The following is a 13,663-nucleotide window of genomic DNA, read 5'->3' on the forward strand; positions in this document are numbered from 1 at the left end:
AGAAGTTTGGATTTTTGAATCGAATTTTCTTTTTTTTAATTACGTTTATAATGAATGATCTTGTCAATTTGAAGCAACGAAGCGAACAAAAAAAGTTAAATTGATTAGTAGAACGCGCTCATATTTATCCCAATAACTAACCATTCATAACCTTTGCCTACTAACACATTACTTTAGTTTCACATACCCAGTATAAAAAGAAATACGTTTATTTCTTCATCAACAACAATAACGATGGATATATGATCAGGTAAGTTTAGTACACACAAATGGGAAAGGTGCTCGTAAAGTAAACTTACAAAGTTGCCAATTTGTGGTTGATCACAACTTCAAACATATATAAATATCTTTTCTTTTATCAGATTTACATCCATTTGTACTGCTTTATCATCTTTTATTTAAAGTTTTGTTTATTCTTATTATTTCATCCAAATCAACTTAATAATAAAAAGAGTGAACTTCATCTTCTGTCTGATTCCATGAACAGTTCTCGCGATGAGCTGAAACTGCAAAAACGGACGATGACGAAAAAGGATAACATCATCAGCACTCACGGGATGCTTGAATGCAGGGAAAGCATACCCTTCTTACAATCGAAAAAATATAAAAGGAACAGGGAAGGAAACCATAATGAAATTGAGAAAGATTAGGAAGGTAACCAAAGACTTTAAGAGTCATAACCAGCGGGAATCTCCACTTAAACTAATTAAATTGGATACGGGAGAAAAAACAACTTGTATTCGGTTATCATAATAAAGAGTGTCACTTAAGATTCATAGTATCCGATTTAGAATACTTTAGTATCTAGCATATTCTTACATTAATCTGTATAACTATTTTGATACGTATATTAATCATCCTCTTGAAACTATCACCATCATTAACTTACGATTAAAGCCGACATGTATATATTTATAACATGATAACAAAATATTCTCGATACTTATAGCATAGGCCTTGGCCATTCGAAAACTTGTACATAAAATATGCACAATTTTGAAAAGAAATATTTTCCTAATCCTAAAATGCTAAATGAGAGGTAATGTGGATAAAATGCCTATAATTTTCTTCGATGTTGTTTTCTCTTATTTTAGTGTAGGGTTTACTTGAAGTTCGTATCTTGCTCCAAGTAGGCCTATTTGAGATTGATCTTATAAATGCATAATCCTCAAACAAGTTTGGAATTATCTGAGAATGTTGTAATGTCTGAAAAGTGGCTGTTAGGTTTTGATTCTGCAATCGTATTTGCTGCTATGCATGTCTATTGAATATTTGTCTAAATAAACTTTATACCATTCCGAAATATTGATACACATACGAAAGTGAAAATATATCGCATATTAAGAACTGAAAGGCTTTCTTTCTGTGCTAATGTATGCATGAGCTATTGATCTATTGACCATCAGCAAGCGATATCTATAAATGAAAGTCTACAACACATTTCGTCCGTACGTGTATTTTGTCTGACGGACAACAATACCCGGACCGTGATTGGTGGAACGGTAATCTATACGAAAGCGACCTGATGATGTCATTGAATCAATTAGGCTTTCGGTTTGCTGGTAGAGTGCATTGAAAACGGAAATATATCTATAATCATATAGTATAATATTTTGACAAAGTAAAGGCAGACTTAAAAGGTAAGGCGTGGGGCTGCATTGGACCGTGCTAGACATCCTCTATGGTAAACCAATAATATGAAAACATTGACAATTTTTATTGACATAAGTCAGAAAAATCCCTTAACATCAGGATCATGACTGGAAAAGTAAACAGGATTTCGTGTTATTCTAGATTTCTAATTTAACCATAATGCCATACATTTATTTGTATTATCTGATACACACATACCAAACACGACATGCAACACATTCAAACTATCATCTTCCTCTAACCAGGACAGTTTTCGCCCCCAAAACGATATCATACCAAGGAGTTTAATACTCGTATCTCCTTGATTATAAACAGGACCAAACTAATGGAGCAACATTGAATAGAATCTCAAACAGCTTAAAAACTGTGGCAGCTTTAAAAAAACAACATATTCAATTGTTATCATTGAATGTGTACGTGTAATGCACTACTATTCTAATCTATGACTCCCGACCTTGAACATTCCATTCTAAAACTACCTCTTCTATCTTCTCATTCTTCTTCTGACTTCCATTCTTTACCTTCTCTTCCTATTTCTCTTTTTTCTTACACCCATCATCCATATTGTCTGTATACTTTGCTACACTTGGTACTTGCTTTTTACTTCTGTTGGGGGGGGGGGGGATTACTATACTTCTACCTGATTATGAATGACACTGTGTCAAAATGATTTTGAGGAACTGAAACTCCACAAGCTATGCTTTTTATTAAGTTTTTTTTTGTTCACATGTAATTTCGAAACTTGTGTTGTGTAGATGTCTTTATTGTTCACTGAATATCAATTTTGTTAATATGCTATGTTTTGTTAATGTATTGTTTTTTCATGTGAAATAAAAGAAACTAAACTGAAACTAAACCGAAACTGAATGAAATTCCAGAAACAACACGGTATTTTGTTGATCATAATCTCAGTAATCCAATGAAATCATTCAATCCTAAAGTCCAGGTAGGAAATCTCTATCATCCTTGTTAAAAAGTATAAGGCGAAACTAAATCAGTGGTCGTTAACTTAACTGATTAATTGAGGACACGGATAATAAAATCGAATGTTGATGTATCCTTCCTATATGTTTGTTTATAAAGCTTAAACGGCCTTGTTAAGTAACGTGATAATGCATAAATAGTCATTTATGACTGAAAATGCCTCTAAGCTTAAACACCAACTGCAACAGTGATATATACAGTTTTATTTAGTACATGTCACCTTGTTCAAGATACATTTTCGACTCTTTTTATTTACTCAAGTTCTATACTGCTGCATTTTCATGTACACAACATACGAATAACACATGAAATTGAATGAAATTACTTTAGTACTTCTAGGTGTCTTTTCTTTAATATCTCGAACACAAATAATGGAATAATAAATTTAGTCGACACTTTTGATTGTTCAATTCACAAACAGGGCATGCCTGAGTGTGTAGGCATTTATGTGTACGCCAAGGTCGTGGATTTTGTTTTGCCATCCACGGTTCTATGAGTCTGCATAATATTTGTTTGTGTTCTACGATGACTGATGGACGCGTAAACATGTCACTGATTTGCAATGTGACACGAGTATAATGGTCTAGCATTGTGTTGTTTAGACATTATACGGGCATATCTTCTGTTCAGTAATTTTAAAACTGTCACGAACTTGAGTATGGAGCATGAAAACTGAAACCATAGCAGTAGGCCCACGTATAGTGACAAAAGGGAGTTTTAGCCATTTATCAAAATTTAACAATTAACAAAATAGCAACAAATCAATAAAAATTGTTACGGTAAGCCAGGTTAACCTTAAACCTGGCAGTAACCTCTCATTAAATATTTCTCATGAGGAATTAACTTTTAATGAGATTATAGGCACATTACAGTCTTGTGTCTTTCGTTGCTGATGTTTCATTTCACTGGTTACAGACGTGAGCAACGTCGTGTATTTATTCAAATGTCAGACATACGAATGTGATATACGTCCCCTCAAGGAACATTCACACAAAATCTCTTAACCGTCCCATTTGGAAATAGAGCATGTTCTATTCATTCACCCACATTATGGAATTATTTCCCATGTACTCTTCACCCCAGCACAATAAGAAACAATTGAAATCCCACCTCTTTTCAAGCGCATACCAGCATACATTCGTATTCAAAAGTTTTGTTGCTTTGTAATAATCGAGTTTATTGCAATGGGTATTTTGTGTATGGAATATATGAATTACAGCAAATCTACATTTCTAATTTAAGCGGTATCTTTTTATGTCATGTTCTAGTATATTATTTATGTAAAGCGCGTTGATTTTTCTTAGGACAGATTGGATTTGAGATCCCAACTTTTATCGTGATACATTATAATTTTGAAATGCATGTGCGATTCATGAAAATGATCATTTTACTGTGCATTAGTTGTCTGATGACGAGTACACGAGATAAAAATCTATTACATCCAATAGGTCACGGTGGATCATAAAATACAGAAAGGAAAAATACAACATTTATATTTTTTCAATCTTCTCTTGTTTCATTTTGTTACCATGATTCAGGGTCATCGTTGGTGCACCGCGATTTCAAACATCTGAGCCGGATGTTACACGAGGGGGCGCTCTATTCAGATGTCCTCTCACACCCCTAACCAACCCAGGAGAGTGTGAAGAGCTTTCAGCCTTTGACTCATTAGGTAATTATTTGTTTTAAACTTGTATTGGAGCTGGAGGAGTTTTAAAGCCCCACTGCACTACTTGTAGCTATTTGCGCCCTCTACATAGCAAACAATGCCTGTTGGTCCCCCATGTTCCCCTTTTTCTTTGAGAGCTGATTTGATGAGATAACCACCTGCCAGTGACCAGGCAGGGAGGTTTAACCCCCCCCTCCCCTGGCCAAACTAGTGCAGACAGGCTTTTAAAGGGAATTGCACCCGATATTTAATCGGTTTTGATAAAATCACTAATGTTAGAAACACATCAGTGACAGTTTAAGATAAATCCGATAAGAAATAAGAAAGTTATGAATTTGTAATGCTGTAATTGTTGTTGTTCATTATGTTGTTGTTGTTGCTGCTGTTGTTGCTGCTGTTGTTGTTGGAGAATGAGTAGGAGGAGGAGGAGGAGGAGGAGGAACTCGTAGCAGAAGCAAGAAGTCAATGCTTATACGACCATTTAAGATTTGATTACTTGCTCAAATTGAGTTACGGAGATGAGTGTATTATTACTTACGCATGGAATAACATTGTAAATGCCTACATGTCATGATTTTGTCGTATGTTTTAAAGGTAAAGACCAGTATTGGAAACGCCCCAGTTTCAAAAAATGAAATGGAAGCTCTCATTACCAATCATGTGAAAGAATATGTTTTGAATAATTTGATGATAAAAAATTTGCCGGGAAACCGCCTACTAATTCATATATTTGGTAAATTTGCTTCTCTCATGGTCTGTGAGAGATATAGGGTAGTCCCATATACATCTTCCTGTGTATAGTGCTTGTAACTTTACGAAGAATGGGCCAAATTTCTTATCATTTTGATGATTCCAGAACCTTGCAGATGCTAGATGCTAGATGATCAACCTTTTCTGATCGATTCCACAACGTTTCTTTCACAATGCAATCGCATGACCATAACTGGTCTTTACCTTTAAGCTCAATGACTCAATATTAAAACATAAATTATCTTCCAGGTACCGACGACAACGAAGTAGGGGCGAAGATAGCAGACAAGTCAGGGCAATGGTTAGGAGCAACCGTAAAAAGCACCGGGGAAAATGGAAAAATATTGGTGAGTTTAAATAAGCAACTTGATTTTATTTTTGCTTCTTTAATACCAATTATATCTCGCTAGATCTGTTTGTTACCACATGTGATTTATGCTGTATTTGAATTAAGGTAACATTTGGTGTTTTTTTTCAGTAAGATTTAAACATTTTCGTATGGTAAATTCACATTTACATAGTGATTAATCGATTGGTGCAAGTTAAATTTAAGTTTGGTTGAAGTATTGTCTACTTTAGTTACAACCCAGACGTACATTCTGTTTCGTTCTCCTTGATGTTTCTCTACGTCCGACGCATAATTAAATTGATAACATAAAATATCCTTTTAATTAATATACCAATATATTGTGGAGTGTGTGTACAGCGCTTTGTAACTGCAAGGAAAAGGCGCTATATTATTTATGTATTGGATTGGATTGAATTGTTAAATTACTTTAATCAATTAGTTTCAAAGTATAAGAGAGACATTTTCTGTCCAGTCTATCTTTAATCATCTTCCGATCAATCTTAAAGCCTTAATTGGTTTATCTATACCGTGATAAATACAATGTATCACAGGAAGGTAATTTGTGTGGCACATAAACATCAAAATGTATACAAAGAATTTCAAAATGTAAATTACAAGGTACATTGTATGAGTTTGTATACTGAGAAGAACAAAGAGAAGAATCATTGGGAGCCTATAATTATTGGGGCTTAATAAAAGACGATGACCCCCCCCCCCAACGATTAGCAGTTACAGTATATAGAATAACTTAAAGTCCCACTGCACTACTTATAGCTACTTGCGCCCTCTATACAGCAAACAATGCCTAATCGATCACCATTGGTCCCCCATGGTTCACTTTTTCTTCTGTTAATTGAGAGCTGATTTGATGAGACAACCACCTGTCAGTGATCATGCCGGGAGGTATAATCCCCCTGGCCAAACTAGTGCAGATAAGCTTTAAATAAGCCATTACATATCACGGCAGAAGAATTTTTTATGGAAAAAATACACGATATCGGGAAATGTACCTCAATCATGGAAGAAACTGATAAAAGATATTGGGATAGTGGAGTATCATAGCTACAATCACTGAGAAAAGTATGACTTTACTTTCATTTTGGCAGGCATGTCGTCCGCTCTATACGTGGTTTATCAAACCAGCTGATGCTACAAAGACTGCCCGAGAGCCGATAGGAGGGTGCTTCCTTGCCAACTCTGACTTCACCAACATAGAGGTGTATGAGCCCTGCCGCACCGGCCGCGGTAAGAATGCTTTCTTTTAAAGGCCCACTGCACTACTTATAGCTACTTGCACCCTCTATAAAACAAACAATGCCTAATCGGTGCCTGTTGGTCTCCCATGGTCCCTTTTTCTTATGTTAATTGAGAGCTCATTTGATGAGATTATCACCTGTCAGTGACCTTGCAGGGAGGTCTGATCTCTCAAGGCTAAACTAGTGGAGACGGGCTTTAACAGAAATTGTTGATGTAGATGAGAGGGGTACATGGGACATGTGTCCCCGCTGCCCCCACCCACCACTACTGTTGTATTTCACCGAGAACATCGCTTTTTCTTTTCCTCTCTTCTCATTTTGTTTAATTTACTTATTTCACGTACCCCCCCCCCCCCTCATAAATACACACACACATTTAGTGGCACCATACTGAAATTGGACTTTATAATCCGTTAATCATGTTGAAAGTAGATTGGAAAGTAAGTAAGGGCATTGTGAGAATCGTTCAATTTCGACAACATTTTTAAACTTAACTTGCTGCTGACCGTTATGTGTCGTAATATTCAAAACTACAAATCGCCAGCATAAAATGAAAGAAATCATGAGCAGGGTCATCCTGATTTGTATTGATCAAATCCTTCTACCAGGCATTACTATAATTATTGTCATTTTCTTTTCAGAAAGCGAACAATCTGTATTTGGCATCACCCATTGCGAGGCAGGAATTGCAGCAGATATAACTTCCGTAAGTTTCCTTTACATATTCGTTTTAAAGGTAAAGACCAGTTCTGGTCATGCGATTGCATTGTGAAAGAAACGTTGTGGAATCGATCAGAAAAGGTTGATCATCTAGCATATAAGTATTGGTGTGTACTGCAAGGTTCTGGAATCATCAAAATGATAAGAAATTTGGCCCAGTTATATTATATATTGTATTACTGTATGGTTTATATATGTCATTTAATTTGTGGATATTTGAGTGGAAAATGAATAGAATCAAATCAAATCAAATCAAAATCAAGCACTGTATACATAAAGATGTACATGTACATGTATATGTAACTACGCGACACGTGCGCGATATCTACCCGGTCCGGATAGAAATAATAATTTACCAAATATATCAATTAGTAGGCAGTTTCCCGGCAAAATTTGTATCAATACGTATTAGTCAAAACATTTTTTTTTTTTACATGATTGGTAATAAGAGCTTCCATTTCATATTTTGGGAGGGGGCGTTTCCAAAACTGGTCTTTACCTTTAAATTGACTCGATAATAATGCCTCAGATTCTGAAACAAAATCCTGGATTTAGCTCATGCTGCAATCATAATTATAAACCTTCAGATCGGTCAGGAATCCCATGACTTCTACAAGCCGATAGCCTGTTTGATTATCAAGATATTTCATTTTTCGTTTTCCTAACGGTTTTTATAAAACTACATGTACAGTGTATTGGGGGAAATGAGTATGGTAAAACCGGTCACTCAAAGATTTTTACTTTTTTGAGACACTTCATGATCATTTTGAAGCGCAATTTTTTAGAAATTTATTATATTACACCATATCACAGACACTGATATTACACGCAGGGCCATGCATCTCAGATTTAACATTGTCAAACGATCCCTCAGGCAACCAATGCACTATGTTAACACACAAGCAAGTTGACAATCAGTTAAACCGAATGATATAGAGTGACATCTTCCACACACTAAAATGAAATCTGTAAAATAGATCAATCACCTATTGACATACTTTAAAGGCCCACTGCACTACTGGTAGCTACTTGCGCCCTCTATATATTAGACAAACAATGCCTAATCGATGACCATTAGTCCCCCATGATCCTCTTTTTCTTATGTTAACTGAGAGCTGAGTTGATGAGATAACCACCTGTCCAGTGACCTTGCAGAGCGGTCTAATCCCTCCTGTAAACTACAGCAGATAAGCTTTAAAGGTAGGCTTTACTACTTCAGCAAGGAGGGATTAGACCGCCCAGCGAGCCAGCGAGGTCACTGTGACAGGTGGCTATCTCATTAACTCAGCTCTCATTTAACATAAGAAAAAGAGGATCATGGGGGACCAACAGGCACCGATTGGGGAAGTTTTCTATATAGAGGGAGCAAGTAGCTACAAGTAGGACAGTGTGCCTTTAAACGAGAAACTTTAAGATTGACCCAAATCGGCAGTACGTTCGATCAGAAAAGTAGACATTGAATGTTGCCATTCAATCACTTTTGATCTTACTTCATGTGCTCCAAATTATATAGCAAATAGCATGATCCAATCAATGTGCATTTTTATTGTTTTTCCCCCAAACAGGATGAGATTTTGATCGGCGCCCCCGGAAGTTTCTTTTGGCAAGGTAAGCAGGAGAAAATGAAGGAAAAAAATCCTAAATCTATTTTCTTTCAAACAATGCCATAGGGGAGGTCTATAACGATATTCACAGATAGATAAACATGGAGGAAATGTTTGTTTGAAATGCATGGGGAAATTGTATAGCTGGGATTCCCATGTGACACTAACAAAGGATGGGGAAGGTAAAGAAGGAAAAGTTGGAGTGAGGGGGTGGGGCAATGGAAGGACAGAGGGGATGGAGAGAAATGGGAGATGGAGAGAGGGGAGAGGGGGAAAGAGAGAGAGAGAGAGAGAATGAGAATGAGAGAGAGAGAGAGAATGAGAGAGAGAGAGAGAGAGAGAAAGAGAGAAAGAGAGCGACAGAGCGAGAGAGAGAGAGAGAGAGAGAGAGAGAGAGGGAGAGAAGAGAGAGAGAGAGAGAGAGAGAGAGAGAGAGAGAGTGGTTGGGGGGGGGGCAACGTGGAAGAAGAAGGGCGAAGTTAGAATAATCTAGAGCTGAAAGAAAAGATGAAATACTCGATCCGTAGGCCCCCCCCCCCACCACCCCCCCCTTAAAAAAAAAATAATAATAATGTAGGACTACATTTCGATAAATGTACCAGACAAAATTGTGATTGTTCTTGTGTTTTCTTCTCTTTTGATCAAGGTCAAATATGGGTGACAGGTACAGATCTTCAAAGTGAACGGCGAACCAACGAGGGACCTGTCCGCTTTGACGATAGTTACCGAGGTTTGTACTGTCCTCCTTCTTTAAACCAAAATAGGGTCGATTATGATTCTATCGATCTATCCTGGGGAGTGTCTCACAAAGACTACGATCGATTTTAAACTGGACTTAACTATGGCAGGCTATTTATGCCATGGTTTGCTCTCACCATTTACTGGCATTTGTCTCTCAAGAGACGTACAAATCATGGTCACAAATCTACAGAATTTACATGTTTTGATAATTCATTATTGAAGGAAAACATATTATCTAAAGATTATAATGGTTAGAGCAAACAGTGGCATGAAAGGCCTGCCATACTTCAGTCAAACTTAAATTTGATCTTAGTCTTTGTGAAACACTCTCCTATATCTTCTCCGGGCTTGGGGTTGATTGCCTCCCCCCCCCCCCCCCCCCCCCACCCCCCTCCAACAACAACAAACAATCTGTTCTCTGCCATACTAGCCCAAATGTACAGTGTCATTCCACTTCCAGTTGGTTCTCGGATTCCATATTGGTCTAGTTCATTCTACTATTCATTCCGACAAATATTTTAAGAGTCCATCTTACCAGTCGGCCTTGAAAAGAAATATGCATTGTCACATTTCGACACCATTTGACCATCATGACAGGGTATGTATTCTTACATTGAAAGCAACAACAACAAAAAAATAAGAGTACAATTTTGATTATTCTAATTATCTGATGTCACATTCTTATTGCAAGCGATTTGATTGAAATCATAATTGTAATGGTAAAAAGTACGTGTATCTACTTTTAGTATTTATGATGTCTTTGATTATCAAAAGTAAATAATTTGCAATGCTTCCGCTCTCAGGTTTATTCCTAAAAATGTAAAGAATAACACCCTACAAATAAAATCGATTTATCAAACCATGGCTCACTCTCTTAGGACTCAGAGGAAAAGGAAATATTAAAGGTAATTATTACACATTATCATATTTTTTGCATTCAGGCTATGCAGTTGCTTTTGGTGATTTCAAAGGAGATTCCAGACCGGAGTATGCGGTAGGAATACCTCGTGCCGACAATCTAGTCGGAATAGTAAGTCAAACTGAACCCTTTCAAATCAAGCTGATGGTGTTTTCTACCAAAGGTGAACACGGTATCGCTTTCATGTCTGAAGGATTTAATCATAGGTAGCGCATCGATGGGTACTTGCGCCCTCTATATAGCAAACAATGTTTCAGAGCTGGTTTGATGAGATAACCACCTGTCAATGACCTAGCAGGGAGGTCTAACCCCTCCTGGCCAAACTAGTACAGACAGGCTTTAAAGGAAAATTTTCAGCTGGCATTTTACCACAAAAAAAATGTCCCATCAGCAAGCATGTATGCATGTAATTATGTAACCTTTGGTTTAAGATCAAACCGTTGATACCTTTTGTTAATGGCATAAAGAAATGCTTAAAGGTAAAGACCAGTTATGGTCATGCGATTGCATTGTGAAAGAAACGTTGTGGAATCGATCAGAAAAGGTTGATCATCTAGCATCTAGCATCTGCAAGGTTCTGGAATCATCAAAATGATAAGAAATGTGGCCCATTCTTCATAAAGTTACAAGCACTATACACAGAAATATGTATATGGGACTACCCTATATCTCTCACAGACCATGAGAGAAACAAATTTACCAAATATATGAATTAGTAGGCGGTTTCCCGGCAAATTTGTTATCACCATGTATTAGTCAAAACATATTCTTTCACATGATTGGTAATGAGAGCTTCCATTTCATTTTTTGAAATTGGGACATTTCCAATACTGGTCTTTACCTTTAAACGTCAGAAACTCATTTGATTGGCCTGTGTGGGCCTCTTCCTTGATACAGAGACGGTTGGCTTTTCCAGCTGTCCACAATACGGACTTTTAGATTTGCACGACGACAACGTGAACTGCTACGTGTGACAGCCAGTGCCTTAAAAGGACGTCATACGTAGCAGTCCACGCAAATCTAAAAGTCCCTAATAACTCATGTGGCTCACGTAGCTGTCCTTCGTAATAGGCCGGTTTCCTAAAATTAAAATTATATGCATACCATTTAAACAAAGGCTGTTCTTGACAACCCGAAATTTAGGAAATTTATTACCAGAGGCTTACCCGACATAGCAATAAACAATGTATGCAGACTGCATTCCAAGTATTTTAGTGCATTCACTAAATAACGGATTGATTGAATAACTCGTCACTAAGTCCTCTGAAAAAAAGCATCTGCCAATCTGAATATGTTAATTAACCAGTCTGTTGCAAAGTACATGTCTATACACAATCTTATTCTGAATGTTATTTACTCTACTAGAACTGAAGACCTTTACAAAAGAAAAGGTTGAGTCCCCGTAAAAAATAGAAACTAATTTGTGAACTCTCTGGGTCTTCTTAGTGTCACTTTGGATGCATAGAGTAGTTGAAATGTCCCATGAAAGAGTCGCTCTTCAAAATATGACAAGAGCTAGCTGAAAAGTTAAGACCAAACTGTCATGCCTTATAATGTAAATTTGTTGCTCACTATACTCAATTTGTGTGCAGAGCTTGTGATGTTCAGCACAATTGAGTCGATTTTCTTTCTATATTGATGATTAAAAAATTAAATAATCCCCACAGTAAACATCAATTTGTGTGTATTACATGGTTAACCTTTGCAAATTACTTCCAGACAGCTCAGATTATTTAAAACTGTAATGGCATGACGTACGATGAATATGACGGACAAAGAAAGAGGACAAAATATACAGTTCCTCAGGTAGATAAAGGAACGTCCCTTCACTGCTATTCTGTAAAAATGTGTGGAACAGGTGAATATGCATGTGACACCTGTTCTACACATTTTTATATAATAGCAATGAAAGGATGTTCCTTTGTCTACCTGAGGAACTGTATATTTTGTCCTCTTTCTTTGTCCGTCATATTCATAGTGTTTATCTTGGAACCTCTGCCTCTTAGGTGTCCATCTTCGACTCGACAATGAACGCCTATTTGAACCTCACGGGCAGTCAGACCGGAGCCTTCTTTGGTCACACCCTGGTCGTATCTGACTTCAATGATGACGGCTTCACGGATCTCGTGGTCAGTGCACCGTTCTACATCGACGAGTCGAAGACGACTGACGGATGGGAGATCGGTCGAGTGAGGATCTTCTACAATGATGAAAACGTAAGGATAATTACGAAATAATATTACGAAGCGCAAACTAACATGGTCTTCTTTTCTGTTAACCTTTATAATCGTTGATTTGAATATCATTTCAGTGGTGGCTCGAGGATTCTGCAAAGAAGAAGGCACAGTTGTGATCTATCAACGACCAGAAAAAGTCTTTACATATTCAAAGGCCCTTTGGAATATAAAATCATTAAAAACTTGAAAACATTCTTATGCACTAAGGGTACAGATATAGACTTTTAAAAGGGCCAGTGAAATTTGTCCCCCCCCCCCCTCCCCCTACTTAAATCTGGTTCTGTCGTATGGCATTTATACAACAATCTGTTTAAGGATATTGTATTTTCTTTCAGATTTTAATTGTTGAATGAAATTTTCTCTTCCTCCTTCTCTTCAACTTCATTCCCTTACTCCTCCTTCTCTTCATCCCACCGCTTCTTCTTATCAACTTCCTCCCCATCCTCCTCCTCCTCTCCCTGCTCCTCTTACGCCTCTTCCCCCTCCTACTCTCTTCCCCTTTTCACCTTCTCTCCATCTTAAACCCCTTCCTTCTCTCTATTCTTCTTCTTCTTCTTCTTTCCCCTCCAGGGTGGTTTCTCCGAGGGTACGACCATCCAGGGTTACAAAGTTCGTGCTCGATTCGGATTTAGTATGGCGGCTCTAAGCGATGTTAACCAAGACGGATACAACGGTAATGTTCTCGGATTTCGATTGTGGAAAATATCATAACATGCCATTCCTCCTTTTCTGTCAGCAAACTGTAATTTTTTTTCAAATCGCAAAAATGAATGGCTATATT

The 13,663-nt window shown here is 37.2% G+C and overlaps 1 protein-coding gene across 2 annotated transcripts in view; it reads left to right on the forward strand.

Moving 5' to 3' along the window:
* LOC581907 (integrin alpha-8) overlaps nt 1-13,663 on the forward strand; it is a 46,824-nt gene that overhangs the window by 15,956 nt on the left and 17,205 nt on the right. For both annotated transcript variants that reach the window (XR_004064903.1, XM_030990095.1), the window contains exons 2-10: nt 4,176-4,309; nt 5,306-5,403; nt 6,512-6,650; nt 7,303-7,367; nt 8,947-8,989; nt 9,632-9,715; nt 10,668-10,756; nt 12,652-12,861; nt 13,453-13,555. Coding sequence is in view for 1 of the 2 variants with exons in the window: in XM_030990095.1 (XP_030845955.1) it covers nt 4,176-4,309; nt 5,306-5,403; nt 6,512-6,650; nt 7,303-7,367; nt 8,947-8,989; nt 9,632-9,715; nt 10,668-10,756; nt 12,652-12,861; nt 13,453-13,555 (965 nt within the window). In the remaining variant the exon portion in view is untranslated. The remainder of the gene's footprint in view (nt 1-4,175; nt 4,310-5,305; nt 5,404-6,511; nt 6,651-7,302; nt 7,368-8,946; nt 8,990-9,631; nt 9,716-10,667; nt 10,757-12,651; nt 12,862-13,452; nt 13,556-13,663) is intronic.

Source organism: Strongylocentrotus purpuratus, unplaced genomic scaffold (assembly GCF_000002235.5).
Source record: "Strongylocentrotus purpuratus isolate Spur 01 unplaced genomic scaffold, Spur_5.0 spur5_scaffold_19, whole genome shotgun sequence".
NCBI classification, from domain to species: domain Eukaryota; kingdom Metazoa; phylum Echinodermata; class Echinoidea; order Camarodonta; family Strongylocentrotidae; genus Strongylocentrotus; species Strongylocentrotus purpuratus.